Genomic DNA, 22,651 nt, shown 5'->3' on the forward strand with positions numbered 1-22,651 from the left:
TATGTATGTATACGTATATATTTTTAGTTTCTACAACATAGGGAGTGATTCCTCCTCGTCATCCTTTTTTTTTTTTAATATTTATTTTTTTGGTTGCTCCAGGTCTTAGTTGCAGCAGGCTCCTTAGTTGCAGCTCCAGAGCTCCTTAGTTGTGGCTCCCCAGCTTCTTAGTTGCAGCACTCAGGCTCCTTAGTTGTGGCATGTGAACTCTTAGTTTCGGCACGCATGTGGGATCTAGTTCCCTGACTAGGGATCGAACCCTCATTGGGAGCATGGAGTCTTATCCACTGTGCCAGCAAGCAGGTCCCTTTTTTTCTTTTTTTAATATTTATTTATTTGGCTGTGCCCGGTCTTAGTTGCGGCACTTGGGATCTTCGTTGCCACGTGCAGGATCTTCCTTGTGGCATGCAGGATCTTTAGTAGCGGCATGCAAGCTCTTAGTTGTGGCATGTGGGATCTAGTTCCCTGACCAGGGATCAAACTGGGTCCCCCTGCATTGGGAGCGCAGAGCCTTAGCCACTGGACCACCAGAGAAGTCCCTCGTCATCCTTGATAATGGTCATTTGTGCCTTCTCTCTTATTTTCATGATTGGTTTTACCAGAGGTTTGTCAATTTTATTAGCTCTTCCAAAGAACCAATTTTGTTTTTGTTAATTCTTCTTCTTATATATTTATTTTGTTTTATTGATTTCTATATTCATCTTTACTATTTCCTTTTCTCTACGGTTTGTTTTTGTTTGTTTGTTTGTTTTTGCGGTACGCTGGCCTCCCACTGCCGTGGCTCCTCCCGTTGCGGAGCACAGGCTCCGGACGCGCAGCCTCAGCGGCCATGGCTCACGGGCCCAGCCGCTCCGCAGCATGTGGGATCTTCCCGGACCGGGGCACGAACCCACATCCCCTGCACCGGCAGGTGGACTCTCAACCACTGCGCCACCAGGGAAGCCCACTACGGTTGTATTTTTGCTGTAACTTCTTGATATGGATGTCTAGTTCATTCATTTCTTTTCTATTATATTCATTTTAACATTACTCTCCAAGTACTACTGATACTTTATCTGAGTCCCAAAGTTTTGATAAATAGTATTTTCATTAATCACTTCAAATTCAAAATATTTTCTTATATCTGATATGCTTTCTTCTTAGGTCAATAAGTTATTCAGAGTTTCTTAATTTCTAAACAAAAAGGGATTTTCTGGTTTCTATCTTATATTGATTTCTTGTTTAATTGTGGTCAGAGAAGCTACTATATATAAAATTTCAGTCCTTTGAAATATATGAAAGTCAGTAATAACAAAGTGGTCATATTACAGTTTTGTTGTCCACCTTTTATACTCAGTAACATTGTTACTTTGGAGTTTTGTGGGGGGTTTTGTTTCTTTCTTTTTGTTTTTTTGGCCACATGCAGCAAGGCATGCGGGACCTTGGTTCCCCAGGGATTGAACCCGTGCCCCCTGCAGTGGAAGCACAGAGTCTTAACCATCAGACTGCCAGGAAGTCCCAGGGAGTTTATTTTCAATTGTTCAGTTTCCTATAAATCTTGAAGTAAATTTGCCTAAAAATTCCAAATTATTGACTTTTTAAATCTGCTACCGTACAACAGTATATAAAAGTTGTCCAGTGAAAAGAGCACTTGATTTTTCCTTTGACCTGAGATAGCTACGTCATTGCTCTCAGCCCTGCTTTTTTTTTTCTTTTCTTTTCTTTTTTTTTGTCTGCGTTGGATCTTTGTTGCCGCCTGCAGGCTTTCTGTAGTTGTGGCGAGAGGGGCCTACTCTTCGTTGCGGTGCGCGGACTTCTCATTGCAGTGGCTTCTCTTGTTGCAGAGCATGGGCTCTAAGCACGTGGGCTTCAGTAGTTGTGGCATGCAGGCTCAGTAGTTGTGGCTCATGGGCTCTAGAGTGCATGCTCAGTAGTTGTGACGCACGGGCTTAGTTGCTCTGCGGCATGTGGGATCTTCCCGGACCAGAGCTAGAACCTGGTCCCCTGCATTGGCAGACGGATTCTTAACCACTGCGCCACCAGGGAAGTCCCAGCCCTGCGTTTTTTAAAAAGATCACCACATGTTTATCTGCTCAAATGAGTCTGACGTAAGTGGTTTTATTACTTTAGCCAGGATCAGGCACTTGTTTTTTTTGGTTTTTTATTTTTTGGCCGCGCTGCACGGCATGCGGGATCTCAGTTCCCTGACCAGAGATCGAACCTGTGCCCCCCACATTGGGAACACGGAGTCTTAACCACTGGACCGCCAGGGAATTCCCTCAGCTACATGTTTATTAAGCTGTAAGTAAAGCCCATTTTCAGTGAGAAAACTGAATCGGAATCCACTGTCTCTTGGTTTTTCTCCAGGCCCGAGGTATGAAGAAACAGGTCATTGATGACTTTATCACCCAAAACAAGTATCTGTTGGCAGCCAGGCTCACCAGCCAGAAGTTGTTCCATGAACTCTGCCCCGTGAAACGGTCTCACCGACAGAGGAAGTAAGGACTGAAGGCTTTGCCCCTGCTCATCAGTGCAGCAGAGGGGCATGTTGCATTTTACTACAAGGCAGTTAAACGTCGACCCTGAGACAATCAGAATTTATTCTTCATGTAACAGATATTGATGAACAACTATGACAGCGAGGGGTATAATAGTCCAGGGCACCTTAGGACCAAATTATTGGGTGTGCCAGAGAAGATCCCCCTAAGAGGTAACACTTTAGCTGAGCCCTGAAGGATGAGGAGATTTTGCCGGGTGTCAAGGAGAGCCTGGGTCACTGTAGAGCAGCATGGAGTAGGAGAGAGTTACTGTTCCTACCAGAGTATTCCACACAGGGTGAGCCTCTGGGGGTCTTGGAGAGGAGCCAGGTTAATGACTAAACAGTAGAGAAGTGAGAGTACTGAGGAAATGGTAAAATAATTAAATGGGAATAGTAAGGCTGAGGCATACTTATTCATACAGAGTGTCTAAAGTCTGGAAATACAAGGAAAATACTTATTATACCTCTTTCAGATTAATGCATCAGTGCCTTTAAATTTAGGGCTGTTTCATCTGTGAAAGCTGTCTGGATATGAGTGAAAGCGGTCTGGATATGAAAGGGAAACATTTTGATCACGTTATGTGAAAATACAACTAAAATATTGTTTAAAATAGGAAAACTTCCCTGTGTTTCCAGGCTTTTCAGTTTCCTTTATAGACTAAGAGAAGAAAGACTTTAATTAACCGTAAGGCAGGTGATCCTGGGCTTTAAGGATTGGTATTTATACCGCCTTCAGAAAGTATCCCCGGTCCACGCACTCCTCCCTTTGTTAGCACCGCCACCCTCGCCAGGTCACTGTCACCTCTCATCGAGGCCGCCGTGTTAGCCTCCTAACCTCTGCCTCCGCTCCACTCTCCCACCCTCAGCCAGTTCATGTCAGCCAGCGATCCTCCTAGCACTGTGAATTGGCTCGAGTGCCCCAGTCTCAGGGTCTTTGCACTTGCGCTGCTCTCTGCCTGGAGTGCTCAGACCCCACTTCCCCTCATGGCATCTCCTTCACACCTCTGCGCAGCCAGCCTGATGGATCGTGACTCCCAGCCCACCCTTGACTCTCTCCCCTTCACTTCTTTTTTTTTTTCATGACCCTTGTCACTACTTGTCACGATCTGTCCATCTATCTATTTGTTATCTGCCTTCCACACTGGAATATCAGCTCCATGAGGGCAAGAGCGTTGTCTGTCTTACCTGGCATCTATTGAGTGCTCAGTAGTATTTGAGAGAATGAATGCATGAATGAATGATTAGATGAACTTTCCCTTGGCACCACTACAAAGGAAGCCCTTCAGAATGAGGCCCAGTGGCCCTGGCCTCAGATAGGCTCAACCAGCCCTGCCTGCGGTGGGAGAACTAGAACAGGTGCCTTCTGCAAGGCCCTTCTGCATCAAGGGTTCAGTGACCATTGCCTTCAAAGGCATCTCTAAATGTCGTGAAGTTTGGTTTGGGGAGAGCATCACCAGTCTAGAAAGAAGCGGGTCCTTAATGCCTTGGACATTTTCTCTCATTAGAGGCTCCCCCATGAAGCTTTCATTCCTAAAACATGCTCGTTCACTTTGTAAATGAGCGTCTCCTCTCTTTCACCTTCACGTGCCATTCAGGTTCTAGCCGTGGCCTCAGGGATTAAAGTCTTGTCTTTTGTTGACCTGCAGGTACTGTGTGGTTCTACTGACCGCGGAAGCTACCAAGCTGAGTAAACCCTTCGAGGCTTTCCTGTCCTTTGCTCTGGCAAACACGCAGGACACAGTGAGGTTCGTGCACGTCTACAGCAATCGGCAGCAGGAGTTTGCCAACACCTTACTGCCAGACAGCGACGCCTTTCAAGGAAAATCAGCGGTGAGTCGTGGATGCTGTCCTGGTCTCGAGCTCTTCACAAGCACGTGACGCTTAGTTCTGTGTCCTCCTTCCTCAGGAGTTTTCAGTATAGATTCCAGGAAGTCCAGGAATCTCTGAAGCCTGTTTGTTCCGTTTTGTTTTGCCTTATGTTTTCCGAGCGCTTGGAAGCCATTTGACTTTTTTTTTTTTAATTAAAGTATAGTTGATTTACAATGTTGTGTTAATTTCCGCTGTACAGCAGATTGATTCAGTTATATATACATTCTTTTTTATATTCTCTTCCATTACGGTTTATCACAGGATATTGAGTATAGTTCGCTGTGCTGTCCAAAGCCTGTTTTGAAAGCACTCCTAAACTATGCTGATTTCACCTCCTAGATTTTCAGCCTTGGACCTTCACAGAAAGCATCTTCCCTCTGGGTAAAGATTAAAGAGCATCAGCCCCTTTCACCAGCCTTTCCCCTTGGCAGGTCTAGTCTTACAGTACCTAGTTTGTAGAATCTTCCTTAGGCTACCAGTAATAGGCTTTCCAAATGTCTCCCTTCTGTGCTTCTGCCTCTTTTACTTCATCCTAATTGATTTCACCTTCCTTTCCCGTCCTTCATCATCACTCTCTGCAGAAGCATGAAATTCTTCTCTGTCTTTTTCATCATCTTGGTAATTATGGAAAAAAAATCTCTCGAAAAAACAAAGGTTTCCTTCTTTATGACATTAAGTCAGAAGTTATAGAACAAAGTCTATTGAGAAGAAGGAGCTTTAACTTTAGCAAAAGCTCTGGAAAGTCACCACAAAACTAATTTCTTTTGTTAGAAAAATGTCAGTCTCTTGCAGATATTGTACACTCATCCATACCTGTGTTTGAGCTTCGCTAGACCCGTTTTTTCCATCCTCCCTGGAAAAAACCCAAGCAAGAGTAACTTCGCATTCTTTTGAGAATTCTCATGGTTTTTGCTCTCTTTTTCTCCCAGGTGTCTATCTTAGAAAGGCGCAACACAGCAGGGAGGGTGGTGTATAAAACCCTGGAGGATCCCTGGACCGGGAGTGAGAGCGATAAATTCATCCTTTTGGGTTATCTTGACCAACTGCGGAAAGACCCAGCTCTTCTGTCCTCGGAAGCTGTGCTCCCCGACTTGACCGATGAACTTGCCCCTGTAAGCACATAGCCAGGAGGACGGGCACCGGGCAGGGCTCCTGAGCCCCCAGAGCAACAGTGCCATGTTGGAGGCAGGGGTCTTCTCCCTCCAGGGCTCAGGGGTCCGGGCCTGACCGTCACCCATTTTCTCCCTCAACAGATTTTTCTCCTTCGTTGGCTCTATTCTGCTTCTGACTACATCTCAGACTCTTGGGACGGCATATTTCACAGCAACTGGTAGGAGTATTGCCAAGTTTGAATTTCTTTCTCTCTGTTAACTACCAGGACCGCTGTTTTTTTTTGAGAAGAGTCCACTCTTCTTTGATTTCAGTGTGGACTCCATAGGCAGGTGGAAGAGTGTTTACATATTTTCAACAACTGTTCCCCTTTTTCTTTCTTTCAGTGACTTCCCTTTTTTTATATTTGCTGATTGACCCTTTCCCACTGGTGGGGAAAGAAAGGATCACCCCTGGCTGCCCCTCCAGCTAGCAGAGCCTGGGACCATCCTCTTCATCAGAGCACCTCTGGTGTCCAGCACAGGGCCTGACACACATGGAGTCCAGTGAATAGATGCACAAATGAATCAGTGAATTAATTGGAGAAGGGAGGGCTATACCATTCCCACCCCAATGAGACCATGAGCTCCTGAGGACAGACCATGTCCCACTCATGTTCGTGCTTCCTGGCCCCCAACCCAGCTCCTGAAAAACAGCAGGCCTTTGATGGGTGTTTGTGGGTGAATAAAATTTCAGAACACCTAGTGGAGATCTTGAGAAGTCAACTTTGCCTCCCTTCTCCTCCCCTCTGGGCCACATCTGAATTATTCTGGCCAGAAAAAATAAATAAATCAATCAAAATAAAGGAAATAATTCCACAGACCTTTTTAGTCACCTGATACTACCCTTGACATTAGAATGTTCCTCCATGTTTACAACTTAAATCGTTTGTTACCCATCTCATTGTTTCCTTCTGCAGAATTTAGTCACCAAGCCTGAGACACAAAAACTTTTTGAATAAGTGATCTGTGCATTAGAACAGTGAGGGAAAAACCTCTGCTTTCACCACCACCACCTCCCAAAAAAACCTCTGTTTGTATGAGATTAGAAAGTGTCAGACTTCCCTGGCGGTCCAGTGGTTAAGACTCTGCACTCCCAATGCAGGGGTTACGGGTTCGATCCCTGATTGGGTAACTAAGATCCCACAAGCTGCACGGCGCAGCCAAAAAAAAAAAAAGGTGTTTGTTGATGTGAAAGCTTTTCGGTTTGGGGCTGTTTAGGGTTTTTCTCTTAAGCCAGAGAGGAGAAACCTAAAACCATTCATTGGCATGTCACAGCAGCCCACATAGAGCTGACCAGAGCTTGTGAACTTCATTGTAGGCGGGAAATGATGCCCCTTCTGTCCCTGGTCTTCTCTGCTCTCTTCATCCTCTTCGGCACCGTCATCATCCAGGCTTTCAGGTAAGAGCCTCCGTGTCTGCTCAGTGCCGTGTCTGAAGGGTGAGCCCCGGACCGTACAAACCTTCTGGAAAAGTCCTTTCTCTTACTTCAGTGACTCAAATGAGGAGCGAGAGTCAAGCCCTCCAGACAAAGAGGAAGCCCACGAGAAGACCGGGAGGACAGAGCCAAGCTTCACCAAGGAGCCCAGCAGGTCGTCCTAACCAAACACCAGCACCTCGCCCTCAGCAGCAGCCCCGCGCGCCGCGGGGTCTGATAAGCAGCGTCCAAGGGGCTAGTACAGCTCAGAGCCCTGGCTCCCCCCCTTGTGAGAGATGTGGATTTAGGCAAGAGTCGCAGCTGACGAGCACTGACTGAGACTGCCTAGGCGTTCAGACGCAGGACTAGTTATCTTCTCCTCAGTACCCTGAGTTTCTCAATCCCAGATTTAATCATGAAGGCGGGAAGCAAGCAAAGAAGCGTGTCAGGGAGATGCTAGATGAGCCAGAAGCAGAGAACGGCGCGTCACCGTAACTGTGTTGACGGCCTTCATCCTGTCCTAAAGCCGCTTCTGCACCAGCTGCACGGCGGCCCCGGCAAGGCTCCTTACGGTCCCGGGATAACCAGACGGGGGTCAGTCCCGCCCTGCCCATGCGCCAGGCTCGAGACTAGTAAATAACATATCTAGTCTGGTTAGAACATATCATTTTCTTCCACTTGTTCCTTTTAAAAGTCGTGGCATTCCCTTATCCTACAAGATCTTAATTCCTCAGTTTTTCTCCACAGCAAGATTCCTAAAAAAGGCTTTGTGGAGGTGACCGAGCTCACAGACGTAACGTACACCAGTAACTTGGTACGCCTGAGGCCAGGCCACATGAACGTGGTCCTCATCCTGTCAAATTCCACCAAGACCAGCCTGCTGCAGAAGTTCGCTTTGGAGGTCTACACGTTCACTGGGTGAGCTCCTGGGTGCACGTGAGAGAGGGCAGGGGCTGTGGAAGCAGGAGGGGGAGAGCCTGCACACTTGGGTAAGGAGGGAGCTGCAGGGGCTTTTTCCGTGCATGTTGGCTGTGACCTTTCCGACCCAGACCTCTAAGCCATCGTGTGGGGACCTTTCTTCCGCTTGACTGTTGGTTCTGAACAGAAGAGCTTGAACTCAGTCTTCCCTGAGCCCTTTCAGGAAACTCTCTTCTCCAGCTCTTGTGCCTTTTCCTGAAGCCAGACACCGAGAGTGATGTGAGTGACGCCCAGCAAGGGGCAGGAAATGGATGAGGGGCTCTTGCCGCCATTGCAGAAGCCCTCCGGGTCCCGCAGAAATCCTTCGTTTCTTCTGTATTCAGGCCCCACCCAGCACAAAGCCTTTTCCTATTATTTAAAATCTGACTGAGGTCCTTGTGTTCCCTGCGACTAAATGTGTCGGGAAACACCCTAAATCCTCCTTCTGTCCTTCCTACAGGAGCAGCTGCCTGCACTTTTCCTTCCTGAGTCTAGATAAACACAGAGAATGGCTGGAATACTTACTAGAATTTGCTCAAGATGTGGCCCCGATCCCAAACCAATACGACAAGCATTTCATGGAACGCGACTACACGGGCTATGTACTGGCTCTGAATGGCCACAAGAAATACTTCTGCCTCTTCAAGCCCCAAAAAACAGTCGAAGAGGAGGAAGCCATGGGGTCGTGCAGTGACCTTGACTCTTCCCTCCATCTGGGTGAATCTCGAGGGAAATCTTCTGGCCTTGGATCCAGGCCCATCAAAGGAAAATTGAGCAAGTTGTCCTTATGGATGGAACGGCTGCTGGAAGGCTCCTTACAGAGGTTTTATATCCCGTCATGGCCTGAACTAGACTGAGAATTTCTAAAAGAGGCTCGAACTCTTCAGACTTTTTAACAGGCCCCTGTGAACAGGTATTTTCAGGACTCAAACTATCACAATGGGCAGAGTATAGATTTTAGATTATTCTTCCAGAACAGTGGCTAGAAGAATCTTTCCTTTGTCCTGTTCTAACCTAGGAGTGAAAAACACCAAACGCTGAATTCCCCAGATCTGAATACTTTCCTTTAGGTCTTTTTTCCTCATTTGGATGCCACACTATTTAAAATAGACTGCTCATTACCTCTTCCTTTGTCGCCCCGCCCCGTGCTCGCCCCCCACCTCCCCTGTCCTGTCTCTGTGCTGTGGGACAAGCACAGGGCTGGACCCTGCAGCAGAGCCTGGGGGGACCTCGCGAGCCTGGTGTGCCAGTCGGGCCATCTGTCCCCTGCCCCGCCTCGGCCGTGCTTCTGCCGCGGTGCATGCTGTAACGGTGGGACAAGCCACCGCAGCTTCTGGGCCCTGTGTCTCAAAAGAGGCCTAGTTCCAAGCGATCTTACATTAGTGGTTTTTTTGGTAGTAAATGGCTAAAAGTATATTTGGGGGGTATCCTACAACAGCTTGTCAGCCACGGTTTTAAAAGGTTAGGACTGCGTGGGGGTTTCTGCACGTCTGTTTGGTTTTCTTCCCGAGACTAGAGAAGGGAGGGCTGGGCAGTGCCTGAGCGATGCCTTCTTGAGCATCCCATCAGCCCCCTCCCAAACACTAAGAGTAGCCGGGGAGGGATCCACGTGGCAAGAAGTACTGTAATGACCTTGAGCCATTTACCTGTATGTTTTCAGATGCCTTTCTGCCTCTGTCAGTTTTAGGGTGTGGATATTAGGAGCCATAACTTGTAATCTTGCTCTCTGAACGTAGAGGTAAGCTGCTATAAGCCAGTAGATGTTAAACTGACGACACGTCATTCCTGCCGTGAGTCAGGCTCAAGGAACCTCTTCCCTACAGTGATGTCTCTTTAGTAAACTATCAGACATATCTTTGTATCAAGGAACTTAAAATTTCTCAGCAATTGTATTTTGAATACTGTTACCCCAAAAGTGCTGTATCTTCAAGTCCTCTTTGGTGACAAGTGAGCCAAGACACGTTCTAGGCTTCCGTTTTGCTCACTTTGAGCTTCTGGCCCATATTTTGATGTCTCATCTTAATTGTTTTCACTCTTAAGTTACAACTGCTTCACCAGTAACAGGGTCAGACCTGTCATCAGCACCCCAGCTCGCTGAGCTCCAGTGAACGATGGACCCCAGGCGGGGCCCTACCAGCCAGTTAAGAGAGCTTACCTTTTCTTTTTAGAGCACACCACCAGTGGAGTTTGGACAACCTCAAAGAGTTCAAATGTCAAAACAAGTTGCCTTTTTGTAAAGTGAAGGGTCAAAATCAGTGATGGGACAAAATAGGTTAATATTGTCTTTAATCGTAATTGCTTTAAACTAAGCCATTTGGATTGAGCTACAGTGGCAAGTAACAAATTATTTGAGCCCAGAAATCCCTAGTTTTCATGGAATCTATTGCTTTATTTAAAAAAATAAATCACTGCCAGGCTTTATTTTTCCACATGATCCTCTAAAAGTGGGTGTTTATTCTTATTGCCATATCTCATGGCATCTGGCCCAGGTAGAACTGATCAAGGAATTCATTTTTGGCTCTGTGATGCACCAAGTCCTCAAGATTATTTTCTGCATCTCTTGTGGCCAAGTTGCTTATACAGTCGTGTTTTGGTTCAGTGGTAGGTTTTTATTTTTTTTAATTTCTGGTACTAATGGGATTCCTGACCTTAATTTCTGAAAACCAAAAACACCCCAGATTCGTTCACTTTAAAAAATTGTGGGCTTCCCTGGTGGTGCAGTGGTTGAGAGTCCGCCTGCTGATGCAGGGGACGCGGGTTCGTGCCCCGGTCCGGGAAGATCCCACATGCCGCGGAGCGGCTGGGCCCGTGAGCCATAGCCGCTGAGCCTGCGCGTCCGGAGCCTGTGCTCCGCAACGGGAGAGGCCACAGCAGTGAGAGGCCCGCGTACCGCAAAAAAAAAAAAAAAAAATTGTATCATTAAAATAAAAAGCACCTTCAGACAGCTGCACCTTTCATTTGTATAAAGAAAGGAAAGTGATAATAGTGAAAACGTTCCTAGGAAATATTTGAATCCAAAAAACATCACCTACAGATCCGTTTGGGGGCTGGTAGCTATCTATGCCCCCCAAGAGGAAACTGGGAAGCTTTTAAACTGACCTTTACCCTTGACCACCCAAGCCTTTCCTCCTGAATGTCATTTCCATGAATTTGTTTACTTTTGTGTCAAATGTATGAGCCACTGTCCTGGTCAGCCAGTGCTACCATTTATCTTACATATGTAATCCCACAGACCCAATTTTGGCTCTAAGTTAACTTCCTAGTCTTGGAGTGTCTTGAAACTGACAACATTGATGTTTTCAGAGGTAGGTTTTTCTGATTGATACAGACTCTGCATCATGTTTAGCAGATGAGGACAACAACTGGCCTAAAACAAGCCTTTGTAGATATACGCACCCGTTTTTTTTAAAATTTTTTATCAGCCCAGGTGTCGGTGGCACAATCTGTCTACCACCGAGTTCATCACCTCCAGCTAGGCAACATGTCAGCGAGCAGGCCTGCCCTAACTCCCACTGGGCACCACAGGCTTGCTGCCATCGCTTATTGACCATGAAAACTTGGTTGTGGTTTCAAATAATAGGTTGATTCCCTCCTTATTCAGTACGTAAATGTTTTCCTGCTATACAAAGAAGTGGGATCTGAATGTGTTTTAAGTGATTTGCATTGTTTGGGGAAAGGGATTAGGAGCAAACACTCAAACATTTTTTTCTAAGTAAAATTCTTGAAAAGCTGATGCAAAACATTCTTTACAGCTGAAACGCTGGTCATGTCCAAATACCTGACATTGTCCCTTGAAACAAACGCAGCGTGTCTGCTGCCGAATCTGTTCAGTTTGTCAAGGAGGATGATGATGCTTTCGAGACAGACCTGAAAAGAAGGTGAATATTTTGCACTTTTGATACTCTTAGGAACAAATAACTTATTTGGCAAATGGTGTCTTTTTTATGTTGTTTTTGTTTTGTATTGTGAACAGGCACTGAAGCTGATGTTATTTTGTTTTAAGAATATTACAGACTGGAAACAGAAATAAACTATTTTAATGTGTGATGATTATGGGTAGCTCTTATGTCACGAGATGATGATTTGACCATGGACACATTATCAACAAAACTGAATTCGCATGTAACTCAACACATGCTTAAGGTCATCACGCCTCCACTGCAGATTTGGGGAATTGCTGTCATAGAGGGTGGGTCAGCTTGAAGAGAAGATAATGCAAAACAGGCTCAGAGGGAGCGGGGTTAAGGCAAGGCCACTAAGAGCCAGCTGATGTCACCTGGTTTTGAAGACATTCCTGCATCTTCCTGGGCTTTTGAGTGGGAAGTTTCTTTATTAGGATCTGCCTGTTATTTTTTCTTTCAAACTTTTTCTATGTTCACGATGGTCCTAAAACCAAGATGCTCCTCAGCGTAGGGGCTGTATTTTAAAGGAAGATACTATAGAAATATGGAATGTTTTTCTACAGTATTATTTCCTAGGGTTTTTTCATTTCATTCCTCCAGATTATAGATAAACTAAATTCTCCATCCCTTTCCCCTTTATCCTCCATCACCATTCATCAAAGGAAAAAATTAAAAAAGCACAAGTGCATTTTTTTTTAAGTTAATTCAAACACCTTAGGAATATTAGCTGTTTGGATTAGAGTTCTACCATAAGACCCGATTGTAGAGCCACTAATGACACTTTTAGCAGAACGTTTTATTGGCATAAACTCTTTAGTACTCAGATTGCTTGCACATAAGTTCTGGAGAATTTGTCATCCAGGCAAGCTCTTGTTTTATCTTGAACATCGTAGCACAACATTCAGGCGACTGTCGCTTTGGGGAGAACACACAGCATCTCAAACAGCAGGTTAGCCGCCACCAGGGCCGTGTTTCCTACAAAGCAGTGAAAAACCCAAGCGTGAACACCACACAGACCGCCTCCTGAGGCGAGCCCCTCGGGCTCCTCAGCCTTTGTCCCTTTGTGCTTCCTTTCCCAGAGTCCTGCCTTGTGCGCTCCTCTGCGGTTCCCCACCGCCCCGTGGACATGCTTTCCCCGGCGTTCTCTCTATCAAGCATCATTCAGAAAAGGTATTTTAAAATTCAGAAGGCTCTCTGTTTACTCTGAGAACAGATTTCCCCCAAAGGAAAACCTATCATATTGGTGTGTATCGTATTTACTATCTATCCTCTAAGGCTAACGGGCCTAACCCTGTAAGTTTTTCTAGATTAAAATTATTGGGATGGCATTGGCTTTGAATCTCTCTCCTAAACCAGCTAACTCCCCCACTTTATCCATATTAATAAATACCATTTATGCCTTGAGAATTCACTTTTCAATGAAATATCCAAGGCAGATGGCACTGGGCAGCCCTATCGCTGAACTGCACGCTGGTTTCTCTCTCTTCTGCTGACGGGTGGGCCAGCTATCAATCCTTAGCCGCCTCCCAGGGGTTTTGTTAGGGTTCATTAGCTCACATCTGTATGGTGTACAGTAATAGGTTTATTTTCTTCACTGTAGGACGTACTCAGCCGGTTCCCGAGTTACATAAAGGGACCCATCCATCTACTTATTAACTAGATTAATACAATTTAAACTAGCCGCTGGGACTTCCCTGGTGGCGCAGTGGTTAAGAATCCGCCTGCCGGGCTTCCCTGGTGGTGCAGTGGTTGGGAGTCCGCCTGCCGATGCAGGGGACACGGGTTCGTGCCCCGGTCCGGGAGGATCCCACATGCCGCGGAGCGGCTGAGCCCGTGAGCCATGGCCGCTGAGCCTGCGTGTCCGGAGCCTGTGCTCCGCAACGGGAGAGGCTGCGACAGTGAGAGGCCCGCGTACCGCAAAAAAAAAAAAAAAAAAAAAGAATCCGCCTGCCAAGGCAGGAGACACGGGTTCAAGCCCTGGTCCGGGAAGATCCCACATGCCGCGGAGCAACTAAGCCCGTGAGCCACAACTACTGAGCCCATGTGCTGCAACTACTGAAGCCCACGCGCCTAGAGCCAGTGCTCCGCAACAAGAGAAGCCACTGCAGTGAGAAGCCCGCGCACCGCAACGAAGAGTAGCCCCCGCTCGCCGCAACCAGAGAAAGCCCGCATGCAACGAAGACCCAACGCAGCCAAAAATAAAAAATATAATAAACAAATAAATAAACTAGCCGCTGCCTACGGATCACATTTGTCTCCCTTACTCACCAGAAGGATCGTACGGCGGTGAAACCTCCACAAGATCACAACCCACCACGTTCAGTCCTTGACAACCCCGGATGATCTCCAGAGCCTGTCCAAGATGAAGCTTGAGTTGTCCAGAGAGGTAACCATTGACAACAGAAAGCAACCAGTAGAGGCCTCCATGGATTTCTCCCAACACGGTCCTGCCCTTCGACTTGGAACTGTCGCTTTCCCTCAATAAACATTCATTGACCACCAGGCACCCTGGTGGGATCACAGAGACAAACCAATCGCTTCAATGCCAGCATGAAGGGCTTCAGGAATAGTCTGAGCACGTGTCGCAGCCTGAAGAGGCTGGGGAAGGCTCCTCCAAGGTGGAAACACTTAGCTCAAGGAACTGACCAAGCAGAGGAGTAGGGAGAGGGCAGCCCAGGGAGAGGGAAAGACACATGCCAAGGCGCCAAGACGGAAGAAGTACTAGTAGTCAGACGTGGCCGGAGATAGGATGAGTGAGGGGCGTGGCAGGAAGAGCATCACTTTGCTTCCGTTCTGCAGGTGAAAAGCAGGAAGGATGCGAAGCCGAGGAATGAGGAGCGTGTTCTAGAAAACTGACGGGAACTGGGAAAGGCTTTAGAGAGGCTGTTATGACCATCCTCCTTTCTGAGAGGATAGAAGATAGTTGATTAGTTCAAGCAGTCTTCATTCATTTACTCCAGTATCTGTGAGTACCTCCTACTTATATGTCAGACACTCTCCTCGGCTCGGAGAGTAGTGAACAGAACAAAGGTCCACCCCTGGAGCTTTCCTTCTAGGTAGAGCCACCCTCCAGTTCTGCCTCCCTGTGCTATGCTCAGCATACCATGGGAGCTTTCTTTGGGGGTTTCTAAAACTCTTGAACTACCCTAGGAGATGTTAATCCCACTGTGCATACCTTTAAAATTTAACCCCAAAAAGGTAAGTTTGGTGTCTGAACAGGGGGCACTACAGTATTGTCCCCATGAACAGGTGGACCAGAGGCAGAAAGACCAAATAACGGACTCATATCCCAGATAGGAAATGAGGGCCCTTGCCAAAATCAGTCACTCATCAATAAGGGAGAATCCAAACCTGTGATCGGCCCTGAGCACAATAAAGGCCCAGGTGCCCTGATTTTAAAAGCCCATCCTGATGTCTAGAGACTCAGTTCAGGTCCCAGGAAAGTGGGGAGCTAAGTGTCCTCACCCACAGGAAGTGTCACTGGTGGAGCCTCCTTACCTGACTAGGGGTGAGACCAGCAATTTCGGGTGTCCCTGTCCCTGGGGCATAGGCGGGGTCCAAGCCGTCAATATCAAAGCTTATATAAATGGGTCTGACTCCCATCTGCTGCCTCACTTTTCCCATCAGAGGAACCAGCGACTTCATCCAGCAGTCTTCAGCCAGGACCACCTTGAAGCCCTGAGAAAGAATTGAAGAGCAGAAAGTTGACACTTGGGCCTGGCAGCATTTACTGGGCATTTCCTATAGGCCTACCCCGTGCTCAGCTTATCTGCACCTCAAAGTTGACCCCCAATATCCACGAGGAGGGAACTATCATCCCCATATCAGACCCATCGCCTTGGGTCTGGACCTCCTCCACTCTTTTCCAAGCCAGCAGCATCCAAGGGCCTGGTTTGTTTCTGCTTGTCCCCCTCCCCAGCAATAAGAGGCCTCCTTTGCGTCGTGAACTATCATCCCCGCTCCTATCTGCTCCACATGACGCAAACTCACCCTTCTGTCCCCACTTTGAGCTTGATTAGCAAAGTCCCTTTGAATCCATAGCCTCCACTGAGTGGGCAATGGAGAGGAAGGCACTTTGGGGCCGGGGACAGAGGGAGGGGCTTTCGGCCTGTCACCTGGCTCCGGCTGTATCTGTAGGTATCCAAGGTCATGGAAGAGCCCCGGATGCCGATCTGTACCACGCGCTTACAGTCCAGGAGTCCCTCGTCCACACAACGGCGGAAGGGCGTCCCGTGATAGAGCTTCTCACCCAGGGCCTTGTCCGCCACGTCCATGTGTGCATCCACGTGCACCAGCCCCATAGGCCCATGCCTGATGACAACAGGGCGGCTCAGAAGCCAGGCCTCCCGGTGGGGCCTGAACACCACCACCCTCCAGGCCGCCAAAACTTGATGACGATTCATAGCCGTGGAGGGGGGACCTGGCATCAGTTACCAGCCTTGCAACTGGTTTCTGTCTTCAAACCACTTCGCTTCTCAGAAGGACAATAAGCTCAGAGAAGTCACGCAGAAGATAGTCACGTGCTTCAGCTGACACTCCCTACCTATCACCCAGAATTTTCTTCACTTACAGATGGAGAGGGCTGGGAGGATGAAAGTAAAGGGTGGCGGCTCAGGTGAGCTCGTCTGAAGGCTCAACTAATCAGCACCACCCTTCCTCCAACTGCGGTAACCAAGAAGCAGCTTCTACTCAGCTCTCTCTCTATAATCCCCATCAACCCTGCCAGCCGCCCCAAAAAAACAGACAATCCAAATCAGTGCCAGGCAAACAGAGCTTCCAGAAAAGCCTTGTACCCACCCACCCACCTCCAACCAGAATGCCACCCACATAGCTTTCCTCTATATGAATTCTGGAGCTCACCACCTTGGCCCATCTGTCTATTTCTCAGACTAACTAACCAAAATTAGTCAATCCCTGCTAGATTTTCACTACTGGAAAAATCCATCTTCTCATCCTCTGGGAAAGGGGCCCTTTCAGGAAAAAACAGGGCCTCTCCTCAGCAAGCAACACCATTGTGCCTGTCAGTATTTGTATTTGGCCTCTGAAGCAAAACAGAAACTGAAGTTAACTGGGGTTGTGTATTTCACTAGGGGCTCATCTTCCAAAAACAGAGGCAAATGCTGAGCCTGCATACCAGGGCAGATCTAGGGCAAGGGCGGGTGGCCAGGGTGTTAATAATAAATTGTCTTGGCTCCCATCTGGTGACTGACAGACACACCTGGAGCTTGACCTTAATTTTGATCCATAGAAGCAACTCAGTGGGGAATTTCCTATCGTCCCCAATAACCTGAGGCAGCAGAGGTCACCTGACGCCATCTAGCAGAAAGCAACTCATTCCCCAGCTCCGGCCTTTGGGACTTACTTTTCTGCCATCGCTTGCAATATAGGATAGGTGATTGTGTGATCTCCACCTTCAAGGAGACAAAAAAGAAGAAAACATCTGGAACGTGGATAAGATTCGAAGACCATGTATCACCTAGAACGATCTTTAATCTGCCCAATTCTGCCACCCTTTCGATTAGACTGGAAGAACTATAACCCCAGCTAAAATATGATCTTGTTCAGTGGTGGAGAAATGGCCACTAAATGTTTGACATTATATTGTCATTTAAAAGAGGAAATTAAATTAAGGCTTATAGGGAAAATGCTCTGTCCAGTTGAACTTCCTGCAGTGACACGCATGTTCTGTATCTGCACTGGCCAACATGGTGGTCACTAGCCATTGGCTATTGAAATGTGGCTCACGCAACTGAAGAATTGCATTTTTTATTTTATTTAATTGTAATTCATTTAAATAGCCACATGTGGCTAGGGGCTACCATAATGGACAGCACAGGCCTAGAAAAGTATTACCATTGATAATTATTAATAACAACCACAGCTATATTTATGGAAGCTTAAAACATGCCAGTCACAAAGTTGGGCACTTTATATGCACTTTTGTTATATGCCCCTGACACAATATAAGAAGGTAGGTGGTGGTATTTTTATTCCCATATTACAGATAAGGAAATGAAGCCTCAAGAGCTAGTGAGAGGGCTTCCCTGGTGGCGCAGTGGTTGAGAGTCCGCCTGCCGATGCGGGGGACGCGGGTTCGTGCCCCGGTCCGGGAGGATCCCGCGTGCCGCGGAGCAGCTGGGCCCGTGAGCCGTGGCCGCTGAGCCTGTGCGTCCGGAGCCTGTGCTCCGCAACGGGAGAGGCCACAGCAGCGAGAGGCCCGCGTACCGAAAAAAAAAAAAAAAAAAAAAAAAAAAGCTAGTGAGAGGTGGAGCTGAGATTTCAAACCACGTCAGCCAGAAACCCCACTCCTTACCACTATGCTCTGCAGGCTGGGCCCTCTCACTTGGCAAAAATAAATTTGGATATTTAGAAAAAGGTACTATTTTGACTATTGCTGAACAGGAAGAGAAAGAACTGCTACAGTGAGAGTGGGGCAGGGTGGGGGAGGGTAAGAGGAAAGCTGCTCTATAGATTGACATAGACCCTGACGAGAGGAAAAGACCCCCTTGCAGTTCTCTCAAATAAAGTCATTGAAACAACGTCCTTGAATACTTAAGACATCACAACTAAGCCCCTGCTGGCAGCCTCCTCGGGCCTGGCATCAAGGGCTGGGACAAGGTGAGGTGGATAGAGGCACTTGCCGGATGCAAAATTGAAGGGACACCAAAAAAAAAAAAAAAAAAACTCAGTGATTGGGGAATTCCCTGGCGGTCCAGCGATTAGGACTCTGCGCTTACACTGCAGGGGACCTGGGTCCCATCCCTGGCCAGGGGACGAACGAAGATCCTGCAAGCTGTGTGGCCAAAACAAACAAACAAAAAAACTAAGTAATCAAGATCAATATTATTTTAATGTAATATTTTAAAAAATCAAAATCAATGCAAAAAAAAAAAGGATCCATGATAGGAACTTCCCTGGTGGTGCAGTGGTTAAGAATCCGCCTGCCAATGCAGGGGACACATGTTCGAGCCCTGGTCTGGGAAGATCCCACATGCCACAGAGCAACTAGGCCCGAGAGCCACAACTACTGAAGCCCGTGTGCCTCAGAGGCCGCATGCTGCAACTACTGAGCCCGTGTGCCTAGAGCCTGTGCTCCACAAGAGAAGCCACCGCAATGAGAAGCCCACGCTACTTTATTTTATTTATTTATTTTTCTTTTTTATAAATTTATTTTATTTTATTTTTGGCTGCGTTGGGTAGTCCCAGGGAACTGCGCCACCAGGGAAGTCCCTTTTTTTTATTTTTATTTTTGGCTGCGTTGGGTCTTCATTGCTATGCACGGGCTTTCTCTAGCTGCGGTGAGCGGGGGCTACTCTTCCTTGCAGCGCGCAGGCTTCTCACTGCAGTGGCTTCTCTTGTTGCAGAGCATGGGCTCTAGGCACGCGGGCTCAGTAGTTGTGGCACATGGGCTTAGTTGCTCCACAGCATGTGGGATCTTCCAGGACCAGGGCTTGAACCCACGTCCCCTGCATTGGCAGGCGGATTCTTAACCACTGCGCTACCAGGGAAGTCCCCCATGATAAACTCTAAATAAAGAAAGGATCAGCAACTGTGCTGTTCTGAGCCATACTGGAACCTGAGGCAAAAAGAAAGGGAAATCAGTAATATGTATTGCTGACTTTTTGGCACCCCTTAAATTTTGCACCAAGGTGAGAGCCTCACTTGCTTCACCCTGGTCCATCCCTGTCAGTCACGTTAGTCCAAAAATGTAAATATCCTCTCCCCAGGGGTTAAAATAAATGAACTAAAAATGTTCCCTTTCCTACTGTCTCCATATTGCCAGTGGCTCCCCCTGGAGAAGTAACCGTACTCCAGCTCATGATAAATAGACCCTGAGCTCAGAGAACTACCCTCTCCCTTGCAGATGACATTACCCAAGGTCAGAGGAATACAGCCAGCTGCTACAATCTTCTGATAGGCCTCTCGAATTAGGCGGCAGCTGTCCTGAAGGTTGTAAAGATTGACATTCACATCGCCTAGGTCTGCAACCATGAGGGACTGGAAGGGGAGGGCTCCTGTGCTAGGGTTGGCTGTCCGAAGCAGCACTGATTCTTCACGGATCCTTCGGGGTCCAAATCTGGAGGAGAAAGAATCAGCCTGTGAGCCATCCCTAAAGGTTTAGAGGCTCTGCCTAGGCCAGGGCTTCCCAGGCTCTGCGCTGGGGCTGGCTGAATCTTTGCTGCAGAGGGTAGGGGTCATCCTATACATTGCAGGACGTTTAGCAGCAACCCTGGTCTTTCCCCACTAGATGCCAGTAGCAGCCCTTCCCCCACGTTGTGATAACCAAAAATGCCTCCAGACTCTGCCAAATGTCCCCTGGGGGGACAATGTCCCACACACGTTGAGGACCACTGATCTAGCCTATATAGTGTAGAGATTAAAGGTACAGACTTAGAAGCCCACCAATCACCAATTTACTAAATGGCATTAGATGATTTCTTAATCTCCCTGAGCCTCAATTTCCTAAACTGTTGCTGCGGAATCGTAAATAGCTGATGTTCAATAATTAGAAAAATCGATTTTACTTCCTCTAACTTGATCTTAGGAAAACTGCCTTATTTTGGGGACTTCCCTGGCGGTTTAGTGGTTAAGACTCCGCATCTCCACTGCAGGGGGCATGCGGTGATCCCTGGTGGGGGAACTAAGATCCCCGCAGGCTGCGCGACCAAAAAAAGAAGAAAAAATTGCCTTATTTGGAGCAAATTCTTGAGTCACGTGACATCTAGAGGTTTGGGGAAGGGCAACCAGCTTCTGTTCTCAAACTTAATGTCCCCTGCTTCTGTAAACTGGGGTACCCACAGCCACCATCCAGCTAGGCCAGGGAACGGGGCAGGGAGAAGGCTCAGTCCTTAAACCCCCTTTCTTTACCAATGGATGACACGGCTGAGCCCTCAGGGTTGCTTAAGGGAAACCAGCTGTCTCTCAAAGGATTGGGGGCACTTTGGAGCCAGGCACTGGCTTCCAACTCGACCCTGGCTGAGGGAAAGCGCCTCTCCATGAGTTTTGTGTGCGCAGTGGCCGCCAAGCTGTCCCAACACGTGTCCCCGAGTCCTTCGGGGCTTACCTCGCCCCGGGCCGGTTGGAGGTCCCAATGTCCAGCGGCACCCCGATGAAGGCGGCATCCAGCCCCTCGGGGGAGGCCTGCACGGGCAGCCGCATCATGGAGCAGATGCCCACCGACCGAGCCACGAACTCGGAGCTGGGAGGTTGGTTCCGGGGGGCGTCGGAGGCCTGGCGGCTCTGGCTGCTGCCGGGATCGCAGAGCCCCGCCGCAGGACGCACGCGACCCCCGAGAACCAGCCCCCGCGCGCTCCCGCCGCCCCCCGGGCCCCGGGCGCAGCCGGACGCCAGCAGCCGCAGCATCCCGCCCGCCCCGCTGGTCCCCGCAGCGGCCGGGGCAAGTGTGCCAGCGCCCGAGACGCCCCGGGCTCAAAGGGCAGGGGCGCCTGGAGATCACAGGCGGGGGAGGGGCCCAGGGATCGGGCCGCTCTCTCCCTGCACACCTTCCTGGACTTCGGCCTCTAGTTCCTTTCGTAACTAGAGCCAGGCCCGGGACTCCCTACCGACGTCCACCGCACTGGCCCAGGTGGGTCCCTCCGCACCGAAATCAGGCCCTTGTAGCTTCTTCTCCCAGAGTAACACCTAATGCAACTGCCCTGGCGTCCAGTGGTTAAGACTTTAGGCTTCCACTGCAGGGGACACGTGTTCGATCCCTGGTTGGGGAACTGAGATCCCACAAAAACCTGAAAGAGTTGAAGAGGAAAGACCTTTCTCTAAGCGAGAGAAATTGGAGCACTTTTTAAAAAATAATGTACCAAGAAATATCTGGGCGGGAGTCTCAGGAAGCAGAGTCTTTCTAAACTAACCTTTTTTAAAAAGGACTTAGAAGCGAGCCCACATGTGCAGTCCTCTTTATCCCTAAGGGGCGGGGCGGGGGGGGGGGGAGAAGTGATCTGTAATGCAGTTATGGGAGCCATTTTGTGGTATTATATATTTTTTAATCTCTAGAACTTGAGATTGAATGGGAAAGGCCCGAGTTTGCATTAAATTTGTCCCTTTATATAAAATCACACATGAACTCACACCACCCTGCAGGGTGAGGCAAAGTCTCCTAAAGATCAATAACAGGTACTCAGTGTGGCCACAGGCTGCCGAGCAGGTCCCTGCCATTTTCTGGAGCAAATGCAAGAATCTCTTGGTTATTCCCTTCACACCTTTTTAGTTTTTAATTAATTTTTATTGGAGTCTAGTTAATGTACAACGTTGTGTTCGTTTCAGGTGTACAGCAAAGTGAATCAGTTATACCTATACATCTATCCACTCTTTTTTATCTTCTTTTCCCATATAGATCATTACAGACGAGTGAGTAGAGTTTTCTGTGTTATACGGTAGGTCCTTACTAGTTTAACACCCTTATGCCCAGATTCTACCACTACTTCTTTCATATGGTTTGTCCTGAATGTATCATTTTCTTACTGTCTTTTTTTCCTTTCATTCTTCTCACAGGTATTTGCGTGCCTATTATGTGCCAGGCACTATGTGACAGCAGCTCCAACCTTCCTCTTCATCATTCGCTGCTGCCGAACACGCCCTTCCTTTCAATTTTCCGCAGGTGGCTTCTTTGACCAGCTGTGCCCCTGCTCTCCGATGGCCCCTTCTCTGATGGCAGTCTCTCTCTTCCAATAGCAAGGTAACTATTTTCACCTAGAGGCAGATAACTCACAACCCATATCCGAGCCCTGGGCTCCAGTCACCCATTTGCTAACTCCCTACCTGGATGTTTTTTTTGTTTTTGCGGTACACGGGCCTCTCACCGCCGCGGCCCCTCCCGTTGCGGAGC

The 22,651-nt window shown here is 48.1% G+C and overlaps 2 protein-coding genes across 3 annotated transcripts in view; one reads left to right on the forward strand and one right to left on the reverse strand.

Annotated features, from left to right (window-relative positions):
• DNAJC16 (DnaJ heat shock protein family (Hsp40) member C16) overlaps window positions 1-11,951 on the forward strand; it is a 37,217-nt gene extending 25,266 nt beyond the window's left edge. For both annotated transcript variants that reach the window (XM_079946436.1, XM_079946437.1), the window contains 8 exons: window positions 2,347-2,477; window positions 4,165-4,348; window positions 5,317-5,499; window positions 5,641-5,717; window positions 6,857-6,937; window positions 7,029-7,127; window positions 7,700-7,870; window positions 8,370-11,951. In XM_079946436.1, the coding sequence (XP_079802562.1) occupies window positions 2,347-2,477; window positions 4,165-4,348; window positions 5,317-5,499; window positions 5,641-5,717; window positions 6,857-6,937; window positions 7,029-7,127; window positions 7,700-7,870; window positions 8,370-8,766 (1,323 nt within the window). In that variant the 3' untranslated portion in view covers window positions 8,767-11,951. The remainder of the gene's footprint in view (window positions 1-2,346; window positions 2,478-4,164; window positions 4,349-5,316; window positions 5,500-5,640; window positions 5,718-6,856; window positions 6,938-7,028; window positions 7,128-7,699; window positions 7,871-8,369) is intronic.
• Window positions 11,952-12,510: 559 nt separating this feature from the next.
• AGMAT (agmatinase (putative)) lies at window positions 12,511-21,226 on the reverse strand. Its single transcript, XM_079900644.1, has 7 exons — window positions 20,876-21,226; window positions 19,686-19,888; window positions 17,174-17,222; window positions 15,927-16,122; window positions 15,310-15,489; window positions 14,080-14,164; window positions 12,511-12,786 (listed from the first exon to the last, which is right to left on the reverse strand). Exons 1-7 carry the CDS (start codon window positions 21,172-21,174, stop codon window positions 12,713-12,715), a joined length of 1,086 nt encoding a protein of 361 aa, XP_079756770.1. The 5' UTR covers window positions 21,175-21,226; the 3' UTR covers window positions 12,511-12,712.
• Between the last annotated feature and the right edge of the window lie 1,425 nt (window positions 21,227-22,651).

Source organism: Stenella coeruleoalba, assembly GCF_951394435.1.
Source record: "Stenella coeruleoalba genome assembly, chromosome: 1".
Lineage (NCBI taxonomy): Eukaryota > Metazoa > Chordata > Mammalia > Artiodactyla > Delphinidae > Stenella > Stenella coeruleoalba.

Coding starts and splice junctions, on each gene's coding strand:
- AGMAT (XM_079900644.1), bottom strand. CDS start 21,174: ATGCTGCGGCTGCTGGCGTCCGGCTGCGCCCGGGGCCCGGGGGGCGGC. Junction 19,889..20,875: donor TCCAACCGGCCCGGGGCGAG/GTAAGCCCCGAA, acceptor TTTCTCCTCCAG/ATTTGGACCCCGAAGGATCC. Junction 15,490..15,926: donor ACAGATACAGCCGGAGCCAG/GTGACAGGCCGA, acceptor ATTCTTTCTCAG/GGCTTCAAGGTGGTCCTGGC.